At 38.5% G+C, this 18,022-nt stretch overlaps 1 protein-coding gene across 4 annotated transcripts in view; it reads left to right on the top strand.

The window, feature by feature from the left end:
* The window catches only part of LOC106877933 (uncharacterized), a 266,382-nt gene that overhangs the window by 14,299 nt on the left and 234,061 nt on the right, over window positions 1-18,022 (top strand). For 2 of the 4 annotated variants that reach the window (XM_089351599.1, XM_089351593.1), the window contains exon 2: window positions 387-592. Coding sequence is in view for 2 of the 4 variants with exons in the window: in XM_089351601.1 (XP_089207727.1) it covers window positions 8,660-8,685 (26 nt within the window). In the remaining 2 variants the exon portion in view is untranslated. Of the gene's footprint in view, window positions 1-386; window positions 593-8,140; window positions 8,686-18,022 lie in introns of those variants that run through there. The other 2 variants (XM_089351601.1, XM_052967535.2) reach the window with 2 other exon arrangements.

The following is an 18,022-nucleotide window of genomic DNA, read 5'->3' as shown; positions in this document are numbered from 1 at the left end:
CACACACACATACATATATCCATACAAACATACACTCACACACACACCAAATATCCACAATCACATCCAATTTCCAATGAACTATAATATTTTCCATTGATTCTAGTAAGAATGACCATTTACTGTCTTTTGTCAAAATTTGGCAGAAATATTCCAATGTTTTGAAAAGTCTGTAACCTCATTGCTGTTCTGTGAAATAAATCTCTGCCAATGTTTACCAAAGTCTTCATCTCTTGGAACCAACAAAGTTTGACAATAATAGCATTTATTTCTTTTTCCTTGTTTTAGTTAGTGGGGGAAGTGGTGATTAATGATTAATGAATAATGTAATTTAAGTTTTGTGATGGCGTATCCTGGTTGTATTGTTTTCTTGATTCTATTTTTAGTGCCTGTTTCCTGTAACTTAACCGAAATAATGTCAAGTTTATGAAGAAAATTCAAAGAACACAAGACTATCTGGTTTCTTCTTTTCTCTCATGTCCTTCGTAACACCCCAAGAATTCTTTGAATATCTTCATTACGACAAATATATCTGAATTTTGGAACTCCATTTTTTCCCCAAGGATCTATGCTCAGCCACCCTTTGATCCAGGTAGGTTGGTACCTATTCTGTCTTTCCAATAACCCTTTCTATTTGTTATGTCTCAACGCTACTGCTATCTAGCACCTTCGGATTATCTCTACTCAACCGCTACACAACTACTACTCGACTGCTACTCAATTGCTACTCAACACTCCTACCACGGCCAGACTACCTCTATTTATATGTCTTGGGAGATCCTATTTCTTCGCCTGGGGGCGTCGACACAACACTATTATAAGCACAAAGCCTGAAATTTGGTGGAAGGGGATAGTCAATTACATTGCTCTAGTATTCGACTGGCACTTATTTTATCGACTCTGAAAGGATGAAAGACAAAGTCGACCACAGCAGAATTTGAACTCAGAATGTAAAGACAAAATTTCACTAAGCACTTTGCCTGGTACGCTAACAACTCTGCCAGCTCACCACTTTTATCTTTACAATTTGTTGCTGGCACTCCGCCGCTTATGACATCGAGGGTTCCAGTTGACCCGATCAATGGAACAGCCCGCTCATGAAATTAACGTGCAAGTGGCTGAGCACTCCACAGACACGTGTACCCTTAACGTAGTTCTCAAGGATATTCAGCATGACACAGTGTGACAAGGCTGACCCTTTGAATTACAGGCACAATAGAAACTGGAAGAAAGAGTGAGAGAAAGTTGTGGTGAAAGAGTACAGCAAGGTTCGCCACCATCCCTTGCCGGAGCCTCGTGGAGCTTTAGGTGTTTTCGCTCAATAAACACTCACAATGCCCGGTCTGGGAATCGAAACCGCAATCTTATGACCACAAGTCCGCTGCCCTAACCACTGGGCCATTGCGCCTCCTCTATCTTTACAATAATGACAAGTAAAGATGAAAGCATATTTTCAGTACTCGCTTGGCACACTCCTTATCAAGGATCCTATTTTCTCTCTAATTTTATTCTAACCTCCACAACATACCAAACGCTTATTTTGTTTTCCTAAACACAATCACCAGATTGGTTGTATCCTAATTTGGTTGCTGCTTTATATTTTTGGGTTCCATCAGTGGAATCTCAAGATGTTTTTGGAGATAAGGCAACAAATTGGCAGAATCATTAGCCCACACTGGGCAAAAATGCTTAGTGGTCACACATAAAAGCAAACCACCACACCCAGGTCATGACTCCTGGGTACCCTTTCTCCCGACACTTAACAACCACTTGAATACCAGAAATTTCCGCATTTAAACAATTTGGAGATTTCCTCCAGTTGTAACTCCTCTCCATTATCATCATCAACATCATTTAACGTCCCCTTTCCATGCTGGCATGGGTTAGACTATTTATGATATTAGTTCCTACATGTTTCACCTCTATGGAACCCTGCTTGGAACCCTGTATTGGGTGTTCCAAGTGCTTTTGGATGCATAATCTGAACAAAATATCAGGGAACACTCTGTTGCATTATGTTGCAGAGAACCAGGGTGAGGATTGGTTCACTGTAAACTTAATGTAATAAAGTGTTTTGTTGTAGTGTAATGCAAAAATCTATGTAGTTTGTTAATTGCCAATATAGAGTAACGATCAATGGAAGAGATCAAAGAGGTGGATAAGCAGAGATGGATATTAAACTGTAATTGACTTCATAAATCGTTGAATATATGTTCATTGATGCATGGACAAATGTGTGTGTGTGTGTGTGTGTGAACCTGTGCTTGTGTGTGTGTGTGTATGTGTGTGTGTATCTGTGTGTGTCTGTGTGTATGTGTGTGTGTGTGTATGTATGTGTGTGTGTATCTGTGTGTGTCTGTGTGTGTGTGTGTCTGTATCTGTCTGTGAACGTGTGTGTGTGTGTGTGTGTGTGTGTGTGTGTGTGTGTGTGTGTGCGTGTGTACCTGTGTCTGTGTGTGTGTGTGTGTGTGTGTGTGTGTGCGTGTGTACCTGTGTCTGTGTGTGTCTGTGTGTGTGTGTGTGTGTGTGCGTGTGTACCTGTGTCTGTGTGTGTCTGTGTGAGCGTGTATGTGTGCGTGTGTACACGTAACTATGTTAGTGCGTTTGTGTGTGTGTGCCTGTCTGTCTGTCTGTCTGTGTGTGAATGTGTGGGTCTGTTTGTGAACGAGTGCTTGTGTGTGTATGTGTGCGTGTGTACATGTAACTATGTTAGTGAGTTTGTGTGTGTGTCATGTGTGTCGTGTGTGTGTGTATGTGTGTTGTGTGTGTATGTGTATGTGTGTCGTGTGTGTGTGTGTGTGTGTGTGTGTGTGTGTGTGTGTGTGTGCCTATTAATTGACTAAACAGAAATATAGTTCTAGATGAATAGGTGAAGTGTTTTGCCAAAAATATCTACGACTAAAGAGGTGAATGTATGTATTGTTGATTGGACGGACAGACAGACACAGGCAGACAGGCAGACAGACGGACGGAGGTAGACAGCATCTCATTATTTTAATCCCATCCATTTGTGAAAACAATTGTTCAATTGGTATGCGAACTGTATACAAGAAAAGGCACATGCGGTAATTAATAGAATGTGCATTCCACACATGATTGCAGAGAAAATTTATTGCTTGATTGTTATAGTTATAATAATAATAATAATAATAATAATAATAATAATAATAATAATAATAATAATAATGGTTTCAAATAATAATAATAATAATAATGGTTTCAAATTTTTCCACAAGGGCAGCAATTTTGGGGGAGGGGTTGAGTCGATTATATCGACCCCAGTGTTTCACTGGTACTTAATATTTTCAACCCTGAAAGGATGAAAGCAAAGTCGACCTCGGTGGAATTTGAACTCAGAACGTAGTGACGGGCAAAATACTTCTAAGCATTTCGTCTGGCTTGCTAACGATTTTGCCAGCTCACCGCCTTAGTAATTATAATAATAATAATAATAATAATAATAACAATAATAATGATAATAATAATAATAATAATAACAACAACAAGAGTAATTGGAGAGCGCAAGCCTCCACCAAGGCAACACCAACGTTCTCGCAACGATTAGTCAGAGAGGATTTTTAAAATGAGAATATCTGAAATAAACTCAACTGCTCTCACAAACGAGAATACTAAAAATGAACCCGACCGCTCTAAAAAATTAAGTAAAAAAAAATCAGGGAAAATAATCCAGAATCTTTGTCCGGTACCAGGTCCCAAAATCTAGTCAGTTCGTGGCACTCATGAGGCCAAACATCCCTGAAAGTTTCATCCAAATCCATCCAGCAGTTCTTGAGATATCTTGTCCACGGACAAACAAACATACAAACATCTCTGAAAACGATACCTCCACCTTCGCTAAGGTGGAAGTAATAATAATAATAATGGTTTCAAATTTTGCTGCAAGGGCAGCAATTTTAAGGGAGGGGATAAGTTGAGTACATCGACCCCAGTACTCAAGTGGTACTTATTTTATCAACCCCGAAAGGATGAAAGTCAACCACGGTGGAATTTGAACTCAGAACGTGAAGACAGATGAAATATCACTAAGCATTTTGCCCCCACGTGCTAATGATTCTGCCAGCTTATCACCTAACAATAACAATAATCCTTTCTACTTTAGGCACAAGGCCTGAAATTTTTGCAGGGTAGGGGATAGTCAATTATATATCAACCCCAGTACATGACTAGTGGTGGTGGTGGTGGTGGTGGTGGTGATGGTGGTGATGATGATGATGATGATGATGATGATGATGATGATGTGAAGTATATTTGCCACTTAAATGCGGCTAAACCCTAAGGGTGAATGTTACTGTTGCTTTTAGCCCCAGTAACATTCACCCTTAAGCAACAGTAACATTCACAAATATACTTCACGTTGCCGTGCAGTTACTGTTTATACCTCGTTCAGAGATTTAACAATAATAATAATAATAATAGTAGTAACCCTTTCTACTTTAAGCACAAGGCTCGAAATTTGGTAGTTGGGCCTAGCTGACTACATCAAACCCTGTGCTCTACTGGTATTTAGTTTATCAAGCCCAAAAGGATGAAAAGTAAAGGTGAACTTGGTGGAATTTGATCTCAGAATGTAAAGATGGAAGAAATGCCATTAAGCATTTTGCATTACACGTTAACAATTCTTCCAGTTCGCCACCTTACCTAACAATAAGAAGAACTATGGAATGACTATATAATCTCTGAGAATAAGAATAGCATCAAGATCCCATTAGGGTCCCTTAGACACACCAGGTGGATAAGTTAGAAATATGGTCTGCGAAAATAAGCTCCTATCTGTTATTTATTATTTCTATTTTGTCACACTGATGTAATTTCAAATCTGTCCATGGATTATCTGGTCGATGTCTTATGATTTACTAATCTCTGTATATCATGACAGAGTAAGAATTGATGCTAATCCAGCATTAATCAAAGGATTAAACAGCCAAAACATATTTTTTTTAATACAACTAAAAATAAATATAAAAAATAGGTAAAACAAACTGAAAAAAAAATAAAGCTGTAATCAGAAAGAGAGGTAAACGAAGGAAAGATAAATAATTAACTAAGTGGTTGTCGTTATATATTTGTTTTGTCTTTTTCATATTTTTTCGGTTTGACACATGCACATGTTTTAACATAAAATATGTGTAAATTGTGCAAGCGTATGCAAGGGTAAGTATGTGTGTGTGTGTGTGTGAGTGTGTGTGTGTGTGTGTGTGTGTGTGTGTGTGTGTGTGTGTGTGATTATGTGGGTGTGGATGTAAGTGAGTGTATATGTACTCTGTCACTCAGCTCTTCTCTCTTCCTGTATCTACCGTTTATGGTGCCTAAGCATAAATATACATCGATTCAGTAATGCATGTCAGGTAAACAAAATCTCCAGTCACACACGACTGAACAGACTGCCTCAACAACAAGATGACCAGGTCAGTGAGGAAGCCTCTACATGATCAAGTAGCAACTAATTTCACCTCATGAAAAATATAACGAAGTTCTGAGTTCAAATTCCTCTGACGTTGACTTTGCCTTTCATTCTTTTGGGGTCAATAAACTAAATACCAGTTGTGTACTGGGGTCGAACTAATCAACTGCCCCCCCCCCTCCCCCAAAATTTCGGGCCTTGTGTCTAGGGTAGAAAAGAATATATAGCACCAGCGTACCTGAAGTAAAAATGAGTCTAAGGAAACAAATGGTTGGCAACGGCAAGAATTATAAAGTGAAGATTGTGAATTTGGATATGGTCACATGTGATGGTGATGGGGAAGGGGAGAAACCAGTGTTTGTCAACTGAGGTCCACATGACCATTTGAAGGTCATATGAGATTTTGCTGTTAAAATTTATCTACAATAAATTGGTTGCACTTCTGGGACACACAAAATATATTTTAACAGTTTTTTAATGCAATTCTTAATAATATTTAACTATAAGGATACGAGTGAGTGGACAACGGAAAGAAAGAGCCCTCGACACATTTATTGGGGGTTCCATGTATTATTCAAAGCAGTTTGATTTAGATTCTGTGCTATTTCAAGTTTCAAGGCCCTTAACGGACCCTATAAAGATATTCTTTTATTTGTTTCAGTCATTTGACTGTGGCCATGCTGGAGCACCGCCTTTAGTAGAGCAAATCGACCCCAGGACTCATTCTTTGTAAGCGTAGTACTTATTCTATAGGTTTCTTTTGCCGAACCGCTAAGTTACGGGGACATAAACACACCAGCATCGGTTGTCAGGCGATGTTGCGGGGGGACAAACACAGACACACAGACAGACAGACAGATACACACACACACAGATATACGACGGGCTTTTTTGTGTTTATGTCTACCAAATCCACTCACAAGGCTTTGGTCAGCCCGAGGCTATAATAGAAGACACTTGCCCAAGGTGCCATGCAGTGGGACTGAACCCAGATCCATGTGGTTGGCAAGCAAGCTACTTACCACACAGCCACTCCTGCATCTAGAAATTTTTTAACATCAAATGGTTATATGGGTTCACCAGAATAAAATTGGACCAAAGGGATCCAAAGGTAAAAAAAAAGAGGGTTGAGCCCCACTGCCCTAAACAATGACAACAGGGAGACAAGATGTGTAATTCTGGGATTATAAGATTACAAGGGGTTACAGGACTTAAGTTACCTCATCCGAAGTTCAATTTGAAACTGTGTTTGTAATCACCTCAACTTTGGCCACAATATTAATTGCATCTTAGTATTATTATCTAATGGCTAACAACAGCCTCTCATTAACCTAATTACTGTTTTTCTTTTGGAGAAAACAAGTACGGGAGGCGGGGTGTGGGGGACACTCTGAACTTTCCTGAACTATGAAATACTATAAAAAATGTATGTTATGCTCCAATTATGTAACCCCCCACTATCCTTCTTCTATACATGCATTTATATATATGTATGTATGTATGTTGTGTGTGTGTGCGTGTGTTATTTCTTTACTACCCACAAGGGGCTACACACAGAGGGGACAAACAAGGACAGACAAACGGATTAAGTCGATTATGCCAACCCCGGTGCGTAACTGGTACTTAATTTATCGACCCCGAAAGGATGAAAGGCAGAGTCGACCTCGGCGGAATTTGAACTCAGAACGTAGCGGTAGACGAAATACCGCTAAGCATTTCGCCCGGCGTGCTAACGCTTCTGCCAGCTCGCCGCCTGTGTGTATGCATGTGTTTGCATGCATGCGTATGTATGTATGTATGTATGTATGTTGTGTATTAGTGTATGCATGTATGTGCATGCATATGTGTATGTGGGTATATGTGAATATGTGTGTATACATGTGTGTCTATGTGTGCATGTGTGTGTGCATGTATGTATGCGTTTGTTTGTGTGTGTGTGTATGCATTTGCTTGTGTGCATGCGTATGTGTGTGTGCATGTGTGTATGTGTGTGTGTGTGTAAACCTCTCTACTATCGCTCAATCCTAATCAGGATTTCAATCCCTTCACTCACCTGCTTGTTCTGTCACACCAACTCCTTTCTCTCTCTCTCTCTCTCTCTCTCTCTCTCTCTCTCTCCCTCACCTTCTGAACTATGAACTGCATAAATCGAACCTTCTTCCTTTCAATAAACAAAAATGAAATCCCTCACGTGTCACACTCAATCTCATCTTCACTCTCAAACGCACATGCACTCACACTCAAGATCGCAATCAAAATATCTCGATCACCACCATCATCACCACCACCACAACCACCACCATCACCCTCATCATTAGCACCACCACCACCACCACCATCACCACCACCACCATCACCACCACCGCCACCACCACCATCACCACTACCACAATCACCACAATCACAACCACCACCACCACAACCACCACCATCATCCTCATCATTAGCACCACTATCACCACCACCACTACCACCATCACTCCATTCACTCTTGCCTTTTTCCTCTCCCTCCCTCTCACGCGTCTTCCCCATCTCTCCGCCTCATTCAACACCACACCACTGCACCCCCGCACCATCATATCCACTAATCCAGCTTCATTGCCAACTCTCCTCGACATTGCCTTCTAAATACCACCACCACCACCACCAACAACAACAACAACAACGCTACCCCCAACACCCTCTCCGTGATTCAAATTGTTCACCTGACACGTCGTTAGTAAAAGTATGATGGATCAACGAGAAGGTTGTACAATACAACGTTGTCTTGTTGGCAAGATGAATAAAAATGGAAATTTTAGAATGGTGACTTCCTTATAAGGAAAGATATTACGCATTTCGGACAATCTACAACAGAATTTACCGCAACAACAACAACAACAAAAACGACAAGACTTAATCTGTGTTTTAGCACCGTCCCCCCGCCCCCCCCACCGTCGCCGCCACCACCCGGCCCCCTTTGGTGGCCGCTAGTGGAGTTCGTGCTGATTCCAGTATTTGGTCAGACCAAGGTCAATTGTCTGAGGATAGCTTCTTCCTTTATTGCCCCTCGGTCACAAGGACCCTGAAGGGGTTCATGGGTAATGACCTTACCCCTTTGACTGAGTCGTAAAAAAAAAAGGAACTAAAAGAACAGATATATCCCAAAAACCAAAACAATAGCAATAATAATAATAATAGTTAATAATAATAATAATAATAATAATAATAATAATTGTATAATAGAATCTAAAGACAATGTCGCTCTTTTCCAATATTATACCGTAAGTTGGACATTTTATTTTATATATTTTGTTTTGTTTATTTTTATGTTGCATTTGTTGTTGTTGTTGCTGTTGTTTCTTTTCTATTTTTGACTGTCATCATCAGTGCTGATGTCAGCATCATCCTCATCATCATCATCATCATCATCATCATCTTTAAAGTGTATCGTTACGGGTGGTGCAGTACCAGTACGCAGGAGATTTATTGACCTATGAATAACCAGCTGAGTAGCCCGACGTTGCCAGGTCATCTTCACAACAGAATACTTTTATTTCAGTTACCTTTTATTCCACGTCTAGCCATGGACAGGCCACTTGATCAGGACAGATTTCTGCATTATTTGGGGCAATCTATGTCACGATAAACAAAGTTGTTTTGTTTTTCCATTTGATGCATAGATGTAAAAGATCTTCCTTACTTCTAACTCTTGAACATCCAACATAAAGCTTACCAATGGGGGGAGCAGGACTCTTCAAGGTGTAAACCAGCAACCAAAAATATTTGCTCTTGCGATTTGTTGATGGTCATGGCAAAACTATGACTCACAGAAATTGAAGTCATTTGAATTGAAATGGGACACCGTCTCCTTAGTCTATGTGACAGAGACTCGTGTTCGCATATCATCAAGTCTATTTGTTCTCTGTTCGGGTGTCACACACACTCAACATGGACAATATACATATACAGAGAAAGTGTGGAAGAGCGTGGTAACTGTAATAAAGGCAATGGCAGAGCAAATAGAGGAGAAAGGGGAGTGACCACTCCCTCCAAACACATTTTTCAAAATTGACCCCTTTTTCAACAATTTTTTCTAACTCTTTAGTTCACTTGGGCGATAAAAGTCGCATCTTTTTTTTTTTTTTTTTTTGTTAATTGCATGGCCGTAGAAAGACTTTCTGGGGTCATTACTTTATTTGACCAACCTCCTGTGTTTTTGAATTGTCTGCTCAATTTCTTGTGGTGTGTTGGTGGCCGCTGATATCTGAAGAACCGAAACAAACCCTGACATCATAACCTCTCGACACTAGACGATCCTGCGGACTTTCATCTTTTTCCTGTCACACCTCTATCAGTAGTTGGAAGTTTCATACATAATGACATTACAGTTCTATATTTAAGAGATGAGGAATTATGTACATTATTTACATTTGACGGATATTTGTCCTCATCTTGTTTGTTGTTAACACACCGTTTCGGCTGATATACCCTCCAGCCTTTACCAGATATCTTGGGGAAATTTCGAACCTGGGTTCTCATTCCTATGGTATTTTTTTATTTTCTTTATTTTTAGGAATGAGAACCCAGGTTTGAAATTTCCCCGGGACACCTGATGAAGGCTGGAGGGTATATCAGCCGAAACGTTGTGTTAACAACAAACAAGACGAGGACAAATATCCGTCAAATGTAAATAATGTACAAAATGTATAATGACATTGTTACTGAAACATGAAATTAATGAATGCAGAATGTAATTGCGTTTATCTCAGAATAATTTACTCCCTAACAATTTCTATATTTTTTACATCAACCATAGTACAATAGCTAACATTTTCTTAATAATTCCTCTCCTCACAACTTTGGTGGTAACAGTTCAAGTCTGTTTCGCTGTTGAGGTTGTAATAAATCTGAAAATTGATTTGAGTTGTCTCCCTTGCCATAAGGATCAGAGCAACATTAGCTAATGACGATAATATTGTTTTCACATCATTTAATATTTTGAGTTAGCTGTTGTTTTAATATCCTTGCATTTAAACCAGCTATAACCAGCTCTTATATTTTACCTGTTTTATGTTCAAACTGGTCAGATCTGGCCTTGCACACCTACTCTGCAATGTCATCCTAAAAATAAGCAATCACATCGTCAAAGTATTGAAGCTACAACATAATGCATGATTAATTCAAAACAATGTGAATAAATAAGTATTAAGTTTGATGTAGGAGTGGCTGTGTGGTAAGTAGCTTGCTTACAAACCACATGGTTCCGGGTTCAGTCCCACTGCATGGCATCTTGGGCAAGTGTCTTCTACTATAGCCTCGGGCCGACCAAAGCCTTGTGAGTGGATTTGGTAGACGGAAACTGAAAGAAGCCCGTCGTATATATGTATATATATGTAGATATGTATGTGTGTGTATATGTTTGTGTGTCTTTGTTTGTCCCCCACAACTTCGCTTGACAACCGATGCCGGTGTGTCTACATCCTCACAACTTAGCGGTTTGGCAAAAGAGACCGATAGAACAAGTACTAGGATTACAAAGAATAAGTCCTGGGGGTCGATTTGCTCGACTAAAGGCGGTGCTCCAGCATGGCCGCAGTCAAATGACTGAAACAAGTAAAAGAGAGTTTATATTTTGAATTACATATATATGGAAGCACCAAAATCTGTTAGGGGACTTAAGCTGACCCTGAGCAAAAGAATCTGAGAGGAAGTATGAGATGCAGATGGAGGGATAGGGAGAGGAAAACAGTCAGAAACAAAACTAAAAGAGAGTGGGAGAGAAAGAGAGAGGGAGAGAGAGAGGTAAAAGGAAAGAGAGAGGGAGTGAGGTAGGGTTTTAACTACATATTCTTCTCTTCATCTGTTAATCATTACTTTAGAGAGAGGAAGAGAGATTAAAGATGCTGCAACTGCCACCAGAGATGGATGCATTAAACAGATAACATCTACAGCCACGAGACATACAGACACATGTTAGAGCAAGGCAACTAGCAGATGACATATCATATGATCAACAATACAAGAGAACATCAAACTTTTTATTTGTTCACTGATGTTTTATGATATGTCACCAGGGCCGGATTAAGATCCATCGAGGCCTTAAGCACTTAAAAGATTTTGGTGCCCCCATAAAAGATTATGTAATTCAAAATATAAACAATAACAAACCATAAAATAAATTTTTACTTTTCAAAACAAAACAAAACAGTAAGAGGGAAAATAATGTTTATTTTTGTAGAATTCCACTTCAGAGTAAAGATTGTTTGCCAACATAACATGGCAGTCCTGGTTTAGGACTAATGTTGCTGTAATTTAGCCACAAGAGACATCGTCTCCAACTGGCTATACGACACGATCTGTGTCCTTATATTTTCAAACAAGGGAATCTAGCACCCCTACTCAGCTCAAAACAATATCTGTGTATCGCAATTTCCGGGTTGTTTCCCTTCATCAGCACAGAATAATTGTTTGGCTAGAGGTGGCACTGCCAAATTCCCATTCGAAATATAGTTTTCAAAGTGACAACTAGTCACTGATCTATTAATTAGAAGATTACTATTCTTAAATCTCACAACAAGAGATATGCAGCAACAGTACTTTGAAGTAAAGATTGTTTGCCAACATAACCCAGAAATCGCGATACACGGATATTGTTTTGAGCTGAGTGGGGGTGCTAGATTCCCTTGTTCGAAAATGTAAAGACACAGATCGTGTCATATAGCCAGCTGGAGACGATGTCTCCTGGGGCTAAATTACAGCAACATCCGTCCTAAACCAGGACTGCCATGTTATGTTGGCAAACAATCTTTACTCCAAAGTACTGTTGCTGAATATCTCTGTGTGTGAGTATATATGCATATGTGTAAGTGTATGTGTATATATGTGTGTGTGCGGGTGTGTATTGTATGGATGTACGCATGTATATATGTATATGATAAAACAAGATTAAGGTTCTCTATCCCAGATATAGGGGGAGGGTGTAGTTGTTGTATAACTGGTATTTGCTTTATTGATGCCTGAAGGATGAAACTGGAAATAGTTTGTCGGAGGGTGAGAGTGAAAAGAAAGGTCACAAAGGGAAATAACTGCCACAGCTTTAACGGTTTATAATGAGAAATTAATTAAAACACATCAGGAACAGAACTGACGGGAAGCGGGTATCATGGTGCTAGAGAGTATGGAAAAGATAAGAGGATCAAATAATTTTATTGATTCTTGCATCCACAACATTGGGTGCATATGTGATTGCCTTGTATCGGAGCATACAAGGTAAAGAGTGAAAACAGCACTGGATTAACTGTTAAGCAAAATAAGAACATGCTCAGGGCATCAAAGGAAGTGGGGGTGGGTGTCACAGAAATGGTAAATGGTTTACAGCACAAAAGAAATCACTTTAAACTTGCTAAAATAATATGAAAAGTGATTTATACGATTGGAAATATAATTAGGAGGCGTTCATCGTGTCATAGTGACGATCTAATCAATGACTTTGCAATTAAAAAAAAGTAGGAGAAAACTTTTCCAATATAAATAAAGTGGGAATATATACAAAAATAAATATTATTTGCCATCTTGCTATTAGTTTTGCTTCATTTTGAAAAATTAAATTTATTTCATGTTGTATTATTGCTTATTTTTCTGAATTACATATGTATATAGGGGCACCAAAATCAGGGCCAACTTAAGACCCATAGAGCCCCTGAGCACTCAATGCTTAGGGTCTCTATGGGTCTTAAATTGGCCCTGAGTGAGGGGCATTGGGTCTCATGTTCAAACCATTCTGTTACTTACTGTTCTTAATAAAAACATCGACAACAATGTCACCACTATCAGGAACAGCACCTATAACAACATGAATAATTTTGTCAATAACAACAATAAAAATGACAACGCCATCACCACCAACAACAACAACACTATCAACAATACCCACGTGATCAACAGTAGGTCGAGGCAAAGAGGCTAATTAAATGTTAAGTATTTAAGACTTATTAACTCTTTCTTCATACATACATGTACACCCATGAGTGTACGTATGTATGCATGCATGCATGCATGTATGTATGTATGTATTTTTGTGTGAGTAGGTATACATGTATGTATGTATGCATGTATATATGTATGTGTATGTATGTATATGTGTATGAATGTATGCATGTATGTGTGTATATGTTTGTGTCTATGTTGATGTCATAATATGTATACATGTGTGTGTGTATGTCAGTGTGTGTGTGTGTATCATCATTTAAGGTTCATTTTCGATTGTGGCATGGGTTGGACATATGTGTGTGTGTGTATGTATATATATATATATATATATATATATATATATATATATATATATATATATGTATATATATATATATATATATATGTATATATATACATATTTATATGATTGTGTATATGTATATGACTATACACACACAGATAAATAGAAAGATAGATAGATAGATTGATACATACATACATACATACATACATATGCACACACACGCATACACACATACACACACATGTATGTATGTATCTAACTGTGGTTATGTGTGTGTGTGTGTGTGTGTGTGTGTATGCACATACAAACATATTCAAGCGTGTGTGTAAATGGTAAGTGTGTGTAGCTATACAAAAATAACGATTTGACTATATTACACCTAGTGTATACACATGCATACACATACACCCAAGACCACACACATTCACAAACACTCGTACACACAGACCCATCCCCAGCCCTGCCATCATTCATCTCTCCACACACGTGTTTTCAGTTATGTCGGGTGTGGACTGCCAGTTCATCATCATTAATCCATTTTGATCTTATTGATTCCTCTTCTTCTATCTACAGATTTATCTCATCTGTGATGTTGTAGTTCTTGTTGTTGGTGGTGGTGGTGGTCGTCGTGTTATTGTTGTTTGAGCATTTGTTGTTGTATGCTTACAAGATGTGCATTTGTGTATGTGTGTGCATGAGTTTATTGTTTATAGTTTGCATGTGTATTTATAAATTTTTGTTAATTGGCTTACTCGTTTACAAGCACCATTATTATTATCATCATCATCATCATCATCATCATCTTGATGATCTTCATTTTTATCAATATAATGAAATCAATTCAACTCATTCAAACATAGTGTGTGTGTGTATATATATACATACATGTGTGTGTGTGGGTCTGTGAGAAAAATTAGTTCAAATAGAACAATTTGAACTTGGGGTGGGGTGCAAAAAGTTAGATTTCTAATAAAGATTCTTCGTATCAAAATAGTAACTTGCCATTGCAAGTATTTAAAATAAGACAATTAAAAATGTGTTTTGAGTATTATAGGATAAAATCCTATTTAAACCCAACTAACTGTTAAAAAATGGAGAAGAGAAGATAGGTTTTTATAAATTTTTAATCCAAACTTTTAATATCTTTTCTTCTCCATTTCTTTTTAACTGTTAGTTGGGTTTATATAGGATTTTATCCTATAATACTCATAACACATTTTAAATTATATATATGTATATATATATATATATATATCATAAGATTTTTAAACTTTTAAATTTTCATATTCAAAAGAGACAGAGACTTCAAATTCGATATATCGATTTATTCACCACTCTATGTTAACATTTCTGTGCCAAACTTATCCAGTGACTGGTCCATTGGATTTAGACGTTTGGCACTTCTTCAGGAGTGGTTACCTTTCGAACAAAACACGAAAAAACACATACATAACTATTATTAGGTCTTTAGGACATCGTTAACGATGTCCTAAAGACCTAATAATAGTTATGTATGTGTTTTTTCGTGTTTTGTTCGAAAGGTAACCACTCCTGAAGAAGTGCCAAACGTCTAAATCCAATGGACCAGTCACTGGATAAGTTTGGCACAGAAATGTTAACATAGAGTGGTGAATAAATCGATATATCGAATTTGAAGTCTCTGTCTCTTTTGAATATGAAAATTTAAAAGTTTAAAAATCTTATGATATAAATATAAACTGTGAGAACGACCCTTAAGGAATCTAATTAATGATCTCCTAAGGTAAGTTCTTATGCTATATTGGTAACGGTTGCTACATCCTCTGGGAAAAAAATTATTATATATATATATATATATATGAGAGTCAGTTGAAAAGTAATGCCATTTTGTTTAGGACAGGTATAATTACCAACACAGGAACATGTATCATACATCAAAATGAAGCTGGTCTTCTGTGAATCACATCCCTACTTCTCAACATAGTCACCGTTTCTCTCAATAGTAATGTTCCACCTTCAAATGAGAGCATGTATCCCAGCCCCAAAAAATTCTGTTGACTTCTCCAACCCATGCCAGCATGGAAAGCAGACATTAAACGACGACGACAACAATGATAATGATATATATATATATATATGTATATATATATATATATATATATATATATATATATATATATATACACACACACATAAGCATACATACATACATACATACATAAGGAGTTATTAATAAGGGATTATCAATCTGGCCAAAATATTTCTCAACCTCTTCGCTAATACAAATATAATAGGCTAACAAACTGTTTTCCTCTAGTAAAGAACTGCAGGTAATCCTAAAAGCAAGGTCCAAAGTTGAAATCTATCACCAGTCAATTTCATAAATTCATGGTTTCATTATTAAATTAATACGGTATGATTTCACAGTGATATACAAGAAAAGGCATAAATAATCAGCTTTTAATTTCCAGTTATTTCTGATATGCGTTATAGGTGCGTTCATGATTCTGTTTATTCAATTAGTTTTATAGTTGACTTAAAAAGCTGAACAACCTTAACAAATGCTATTATTATTATTAGAGTCCATGCACAAAATATTAAATTAAAGACAAACAAAGTAATACAAGCATGTGTGTGTGTATATATATATACATACACACACACACATATATATAAGTCATGGGATGAGGTGGTGAAGCATGACCTTTGAAAGTTGGGCTTCACAGAGGCGATGACAAAAGACCGAGACTTCTGGAGATATGCTGTGACTGAGAAGACCCGGCACATAAAGTGAGTTCACAGCTGTAACCTACACCAGTGTCGCATAACCATCCCACTCAAACGTACCTTGGATCATAGGGCAGCATGCCATGCTTGAGGAGACCTATTGAGTCAAATACATCAAAACCAAAATCAAATGGAAATTGTAGTTGTGATCCCCATGCCAGTGGCATATAAAAAGCACCATCCGAGCATGGCCGATGCCAGCGCCGCCTTGACTGGCTTCCGTGCTGGTGGCACATAAAAAGCACCATCTGATCATGGTCGTTGCCAGCCCCCTCTGGCCCCTGTTCTGGTGGCGTGTAAAAAGCACCCACTACACTCTCGGATCATTTTAAACCCAAAGATATTGCTGGTACTGCTGCAGCTGTTACAACTACCACAGCTACCCCCCCCCCAACCACCATCACAACCACCACCACAACCACCACCACCACCATCACTACTGTTGCTGCTCCTGCTTCTACCACCACCACCACCATCATCACTACTACTACTACTACTACTACTACTACCACTACCACTGTTACTACAACTAGTATTGTTGCTGCTGCTGCTAACACCACCACCATTATTACTACTACCACAACACACACACACACATACCACACACACATGCACACATATCCCACACACACACACTACTACACACACACACACTACCACACTCATACTACCACCACCACCATCACCACCATCACCACCACCACCACCACTGTACACATGTGACTGCCCAGTTCATTGAGCTATCAATCAGTCGAGTTTCCTGCTGGAGTCTGACAGACAGACAAACAGACAGTCAGAGCTCACTTCTCCCGTATATTTCTGAGTTGTCTGAAAAAAAAAAAAGCAACAACAAAAACAACAACAACACCACCACCAACAACAACAGGCCGTTGTTCAAACCATGCAATTTCATTGTGTGTCTTCTCAGAAATGTAGTTAAATAGAATAATAATGGACATGTCCAACTTGGACAGTGGAGCGTATTTCCTCGTAATCTCTGGTCTATATCTGTTCATCATTCCTAGTAATTACTTCCAGCCCACGCATACACAACTGACCAACTCATTGCGCTGGCCTCACTGTCGCTCATGGTGATAAGTGGTTGTTTAAAAGCCGCAATAAAATACCCTGTATTTTATTCCGACTTCTGGTTTTCATTAATAGATTTCGTCACAAATGAGTAATTTCATCCTCTCTTGTTGATTTATTCGTTAATGAAACACTATTTTTATGAGTTCAGCTCATTTGCTGCTCCTACTGTTGTTGTTGGTGTTGGTGTTGGTGTTGGTGTTGTTTAACCCATGTCAGTCTTGATTGAACAGACTAAAAGTATTCCAGTAATGATGCTCTGGCAATTTTCAGGCATCTGGGACAATGGTTCATAACCAGGGTCCATGTGGCCCTTGTGGGTCCTTATAAGATTTTGTTAAAATTTATGTGCAATAGGCATAGGAGCGGATGTGTGGTAAGTAGCTTGCTTACCAACCACATGGTTCCGGGTTCATTCCCACTGCGTGGCACCTTGGGCAAGTGTCTTCTACTATAGCCTCGGGCTGACCAAAGCCTTGTTAGTGGAT

The sequence above is a fragment of the Octopus bimaculoides genome, chromosome 4 (assembly GCF_046866305.1).
Source record: "Octopus bimaculoides isolate indiv1 chromosome 4, ASM4686630v1, whole genome shotgun sequence".
NCBI classification, from domain to species: Eukaryota; Metazoa; Mollusca; class Cephalopoda; order Octopoda; family Octopodidae; genus Octopus; species Octopus bimaculoides.
This window is presented reverse-complemented; position numbering and strand designations above follow the sequence as displayed.